The sequence below is a fragment of the Austrofundulus limnaeus genome, unplaced genomic scaffold (genome assembly GCF_001266775.1).
Source record: "Austrofundulus limnaeus strain Quisiro unplaced genomic scaffold, Austrofundulus_limnaeus-1.0 Scaffold35, whole genome shotgun sequence".
Classification (NCBI taxonomy): domain Eukaryota; kingdom Metazoa; phylum Chordata; class Actinopteri; order Cyprinodontiformes; family Rivulidae; genus Austrofundulus; species Austrofundulus limnaeus.
In genome coordinates, this window is record NW_013952437.1 from 187,263 (window position 1) to 193,807 (window position 6,545).

The window sequence follows — 6,545 nt, forward strand, 5'->3', positions numbered from 1 at the left end:
ATGTGATTAATAAGGATTTTTTGCAACAATTGTGGATTTTTGATGCTCATTATACAAGTAATCATCTGAAGGGTTGATTTCTATGGACTCTAAGTCCCGGGCTGGTCAGAGCTGTGCGTGGAGAGGTGCAGCTGTGGTCAAACTGCTTCTCAGCTCTCACTTTAAAAACAGTCAGCTGACCTGTCYCGGTTTTGTTGTGCTGTGAACACACGGTGTTACGGTGGAAATGCTGCGAGGTGCTTTTAGAAACATGTATATTATTGGGTGAAATAACCATCAGTTTAATCCCTAGACGGCTTTAACAAGTTTTTTTCTCCTGTTCGTTTTTACAGTGACGAACACCTGCGAAGGAAAACTTTCATCCAGGTCTCTTTTTCTTGGTTGTCCACTGGACAAGCGGGAGGCGGGATCTGGTTGTCCCAAATGAAAATAGGTCGTCTCGGACAACCTAGACTATGGTTATGTCGACCCCTGCTTTGTTCATAATTATCAAGTACATCATATTCAAGTGGTGTTCAAACTGCACCATCACCTCTATGGTGAATGGCGAATGAGTCTTTCTCCAAACTGAGGTTTTTCCCCACAGAACCATCTAGAGCAGGTAAGATATTAATTGTTCACAACCTTTCCACAGAATCCCACTTTAAAAAAAAAAAAAAAATCAGAACTCTGACTCAGAGTGTGGAAAAAAAAACAGAAATCAATGCGTGTTACTTATATTCACTCTGTTGAGAGAAAAATGTGAAAAAATCGTCCTCACAATAATTAACAAACCAACTGCACACATGTGAAACTGAACATCATGCTGCCAGTCTGTAAAAATCCTCAACATAAATGTATTAATTGTTCACTTTCATTTAATAAAAGTCTTCAACATTTGCACATAAAACTCTTGATGTTTCACTTACAAATGTACTTTCTTCTAAAACCTTATTAGGGGACAAACAGAAACTCAATGTGGAGTGGCTCATTTAAATGTATCAACACGGTTAGTGTGTTATCATCTGTTAGACTGCAGGTAAACAGAGCTGCTCAATACTCAACGACCAGCATGCACATTATACACAAACACAAGTCAGGTTTATAGATAAGAAGATTCCTCCTCCAACACGAGCAACAGCTCTACACAACATGCCTCTATAAATAATACTTTTCTTCATTGTTTTAGTGATATCACTTCCTGAAATATCTTTCTTCTTTCGTAGGGGTCAAGTTAGAAACACTGACAAACAAGTGCATCCACACACAAACACTTGGGTGTACCTCTGACCCTAATCAATGAAGATTTGACGCRGAGTGAGGACCTGCGACAGCTCCCTCTGGAGCTGCCGGTACTTTTGATTATCGGGCAAAGACTCAATAGATCTGGAGCAGAGAGGAGAAGCAGCAGGAGAGAATTCATGAGGGAGAGAAATGAGCACATGAATGGCAGCAGAAATGTGTGGTTTTTTTTGTGTTTAAAAAATAAAAGAAAGCTTGAAGGTAAAAGTTGGGATGAGGGATGGGAGTAGTGAAACGGGGAAAAGGTACCTTCAAAAGTATTCAGACAAAAGAGGTAAATGAATAAGATGTATAGCAACTCAAATGTAAACAGTTTCTGTTAGGAGAACAAAGCTGCTGACAGGAAACAGTAAAAGTAACAGGAAGTTGATGCAGTCGTACCTTAGACCGTTTACAATGTCCTTGGTTTTCCCAAAGTAGATTTCATTCAGTGTGGAGCGAATCTTGTTCTCCATGTCCTGAATCAAGACAGGAACAATTATAAGTCTGTTTTTTTTTATCCTTTATTACCTTGAATGTACAAGTCAACAACACACAGATAGTGTCCCTGTCTTTTCATGACCCACAAAGTGGTTCTGACTTCAGGACTCAGCGGTCTAAGCTATACTGACTTCAACAAGGCGTCCGATGTTGGCGATGTGAGGTGAGGATTCTCCAACCGTCTCGTCTTTCTCCATCTGTGAAAAGGTGAAGATGCAGTCTGACTTAAGGGCTCGACACACGGGGAGCGACAAACTACAGCGATTAACGGCTGTCATCGCAGCCAGGGTGAAACCCGACACACAGGACACGATAGCGATCGCAGCATTGCGAATTGCGCTCTCAGATCGCTTGTCTTCACAAAATTTGATTGGTTCTTGACTCTGAAGGTGGGTGTGCATTACGGACGTGTAAACTAAACAACTCTTGCAATGCTAATGATATTGAAAAACAAACACACATCAAGATACAGTTTATGAGGAAAAACTTACCATAAACTTCACCCTGGTGCCAACAAATTCCCACAAAGCTTTTTAGTAATCACTTGGTGGAAGTGTTAGCTAACTGCAGTGTGTAGCATACTCTCCTCTCATTGGTCAGTCAAAAAAAAACCTCGCTGATTGGTTGTACGCTAAGCGACAGCGACAAAAGTTGAACATTTTTCAACTTTCATATGTCGCGTCGTAAGCTCGCGTGTGCACGTCTACGTGTACGAGCGCGAAATTTCACATGRACTATTTTRGCCGGTCGCTTAGCTGGAGGAGGGCAAGCGATTGTCGCRTCACCGCACAGGCTCCATAGGAAATGAATGGAGAGCGAGCGACGTCGCCTCCCGTGTGTTGAGCTCTTTACAGATTACCATCATCTCCATCATCATCATCATCATCAAATACTCCTGTTTAGAGCAGCACCCCACCTGTCTTGTGAGGCTGCCCCCAAGGTTCATGGTACCAGAGCCGGTCTTGTTTGTCTGAAGCCACAGCATGACGGTGGAGGTGAGTTTATAGTGAGCAGTGCGACCGCTGGACTTCTCCTGGAAATACAAACCAAAACATAAACCCTTTATTTAAATGACTACAATCACTGGACGTTCTCAGTGTCAGATTTTAGATTTGAACACATTTAGGACTTTACTTTAAAACCAGACTTGGCAGGACTAAAATGAACTGGTGACAATGTGCCGACTTGATTTGCATTATAATCAACTCCCAGATGTTTTCACAGAATCTGAATTCTTCCTAATCTTCATGTCAGAGGCTGAGGAGAAATTTACATCTTATGGAAATTTTACAGATGTAACATTATTGTTATATAAACAGCTCTAGTCTTTTGAGGTTTATATTTTATAAAAACAACTTCACAAACTTTTTTTAAAAAATCTGATGTATTTGTTAGGCTCGTTTCCAAACAATAAGTCACTTTCCCCCCTATTACAGCAGGTAAATAAGACTTGAGCTGAGACAGAAACTAGTGGTAGGATTGATCCAGGTGCAATTAAATACTTGGATCAGGTCTAAGGTATTGTTGCCACGACTGAATATAGACCACACTGAAACAAATTAAAAAAATTATAGATTAAAAATTCTACAGTTAAATTATGTWAACAGTTAAATTGTTATGAATACACAGTAATAAAATTAAAGTTTATTCCAAAAGTTTTGCATTTCTTTAATGTTTTGCAACATTTAAGTCAAAGCTTTTGCAGGTTTGCATTCTGGTTAAATTGTTTTCTTGCAATTCCGTCGTGATGATGAATAAACTCAGATTAAAAACAATATTTAAGAAAGAAGGGAGAAGTTGAAATCATCTGAAAATCTCCGCTCACCTGAACTTCCACCACATGAATAGAGTCCCAGCATCCCTTTATCTTCTTGGAGCCATCCCCGGCCTTTTTAATGAGAATAACTCCTGCAAAGCCGTGATCCAAGTCCCAGAGGTACACGGAGGAGACGCCGCCCTCAAAGTACCTGAAGATCACGAGTTTCAAAAGTCATGACAGGTCCGGGTCGATGGTTCAAAGCCATCTCCTTGTGGTTTGCCCTGCGGTTACTTACAGGTCTCTGTACTGATCGAAGGCGTTGTTGGCTTCAACTTCCAGTTTCCTCAAGCGAGCCGACGGCATCGCACCATCTTCAATAGGAGGTTCGTATTTATTACTCCACGGGGATCTAACGAACAATAAAATAAAAAYCACTGTTAAGAAAGGTCTAAACAAACGTGGAATCTATACACCTGCTATCTGATTTAAAGCTAAAAACCCTGCTCTCAMTATCGCCAGTCAAATTTACGAATTGTGTTTTTCATGTCTTCTCTCAATGAAGCTGTAATAATTAGCCTTATACACTCAACCTGTAGGAGTCGCCATCTCTGTTATAATCACAGAGCAGGTAGTCTTTTCCCACCACCTTGTCCCGGGCGATCTTCAGGGGCTGGTCCACAGAGGAYAGGAGGTCCTCACACAAACTGGGTACCTGGATGCAAGCAGAAAACTCTGTTACGAAAAACACAAGATTCCAACATTTCCCCAAAACTGAACTTTGAGACTCAATAAGCTCTAAAACAATTGGTTACCATGTTACATTAATCTGACAGTGTAATTTGTTTTTAACAAAGATTTACTAAACGACTAGTACTGATAATGTAGTGTAGCTTACAGAGTTAAAGAAAATCCCAAAAAATGCTGTTTAAACTCCCACAGTGTGAAGCCTTATTTATGACATTTAGTCCCAAAAGACACACAGACATCAAGCTCAATCTGGCTGAAGTTATTTTACATACATTTTGGTTGTYCTTCCTGCTCAGATTAGTTAGCTTATTATTTGGTCAGAAAAAATATGTTCATAATGAGGTCATTTAAAGATCTATCCACAACAGGTAAGATACAGTCATATGAAAATGTTTGGGCACCCTTGTTAATTTTTCTGATTTACCTTTATAAATCATTGATTGTTTGGATTAAAAATATCAGTTAAATATATCATATAGGGGACAAATGCAGTGATATTTGAGAAGTGAAATGAAGTTTATATGATTTACAGAAAGTGTGCAATAATTGTTTAAACAAAACTAGGCAGGTGCATAAATTTGGGCACCATAAAAAACCTTACCTCAATATTTAGTAGCTCCTCCTTTCACAGAAATAACAGCCTCTAAACGCTTCCTATAGCTTCTAATGAGAGTCTGGARTGTGGCTGAAGGTATTTTAGATCATTCTTCTTTACAAAACATCTCTAGTTCATTCAAGTTTGATGGTTTCTGAGAATGGACAGCTCTCTTTAAGTGGCACCACAGATTTTCAATAATATTCAGATCTGAGGACTGAGATGGTCATTCCAGAACGTTGTACTTGTTCCTCTGCATGAATGTCTTACTAGATGTTGAGCAGTGTTTAGGGTCGTTGTCTTGTTGGAAGAAGCAGCCCCGGCTTCAGCAGCTTCAGCTTTGTCWCTGATTCCTGGACARTGGTCTCCAGAATCTGCTGATATTGGTTGGAATCCATGCGTCCCTCAACTTTAACAAGATTCCCAGTCCCTGTACTGGCCACACAGCCCCACAGCATGATGGAACTACCACCACATTTCACTGTAGGTAGCAGGTGTTTTTCTTGGAGTGCTGTGTTATTTTTCCTCCATGCATAACGGCCCTTGTTCTGACCAAATAACTATTTTAGTTTCATCAGTCCACAGCACCTTATTCCAAAATGAAGCTGGCTTGTCCAAATGTGCTTTAGCATACCTCAAGCAGCTCTGTTTGTGATGTGGGCAGAGAAAAGGCTTCCTCTGCATCACTCTCACATACAGCATCTCCTTGTGTAAAGTGTGATGCACAGTGACTCCATCAGCAGCAAGATGATGTTGTAGGTCTTTGGTGCTGGTCTGTGGGTTGACTCTGACTGTTCTCAACATCCTTCACTTCTGTTTATTGGAGATTTGTCTTGGTCTGACACTTTGATCCTTGACTTGAACTGTGCCTGTGGTCTTCTATTTTCTCACAATGTTTCTCACAGACGAGACTGAAAGCTGAAATCTCTGAGATAGCTTTCTGTATCCTTCCCCTAAACCATGACGGTGAACAATCTTTGTTTTCAGATCATTTGAAAMTTGTTTTSAGASTCCCATGCTGCCACTCTTCAGAGAAGATGCAAAGAGGAGAAAAACTTACTATTGCCTCCCTACCCTCTCTTATAATTGGAGTCACKTGTGTATGGAGGTCAAGGTCACTGAACTTACCAAACCAAATCTGAGTTCCAATAATTAGTTCTAAAGGTTTTGAAATCAATTAAATGAAAATGCTGCCCAAATTTATGCACCTGCCTAATTTTATTCAAACAATTATTGTACACTTTCTGTAAATCATATAAACTTCATTTCACTTCTCAAATATTACTGTGTTTGTCCCCTATATGATATATTTAACTGATATTTTTAATCCAAACAATGATTTATAAAGGTAAATCAGGAAAATTAACAAGGGTGCCCAAACTTTTTCATATGACTGTAATATTATCTGAACCATCCCTTTAAATACAGCAGCTGCCACTAAACATTTCTACTTTTTATGGAAACCATTAAATATAAGAACATGTATCCAAGAAACAAACAGGAACTGGAAAGGGAAGCAAAAAACATAGAATGTGGGTCTGGGTGTTTGATAATTCAAGTTCTAAACTGTCACATTCCAGTTTCACCAAATACCTAACAAAGTCAGAATAAAAAAATAATTAGGAAGTACAATATCCAAGAGATAAGGGAGTACAAATTAGTTCTCACAGACTGACATGGACC

At 39.6% G+C, this 6,545-nt stretch overlaps 1 protein-coding gene across 2 annotated transcripts in view; it reads right to left on the reverse strand.

The window, feature by feature from the left end:
- The window catches only part of capzb (capping actin protein of muscle Z-line subunit beta), a 14,779-nt gene that overhangs the window by 1,887 nt on the left and 6,347 nt on the right, over positions 1 to 6,545 (reverse strand). Inside the window, exons 3-9 of one of the 2 annotated variants that reach the window (XM_014006347.1) lie at positions 4,111 to 4,232; positions 3,816 to 3,929; positions 3,587 to 3,728; positions 2,678 to 2,794; positions 1,893 to 1,958; positions 1,663 to 1,739; positions 1,264 to 1,365 (exon numbers count right to left, since the gene is read on the reverse strand). In XM_014006347.1, the coding sequence (XP_013861801.1) occupies positions 1,272 to 1,365; positions 1,663 to 1,739; positions 1,893 to 1,958; positions 2,678 to 2,794; positions 3,587 to 3,728; positions 3,816 to 3,929; positions 4,111 to 4,232 (732 nt within the window). In that variant the 3' untranslated portion in view covers positions 1,264 to 1,271. The remainder of the gene's footprint in view (positions 1 to 1,263; positions 1,366 to 1,662; positions 1,740 to 1,892; positions 1,959 to 2,677; positions 2,795 to 3,586; positions 3,729 to 3,815; positions 3,930 to 4,110; positions 4,233 to 6,545) is intronic. The other variant, XM_014006348.1, reaches the window with a different exon arrangement.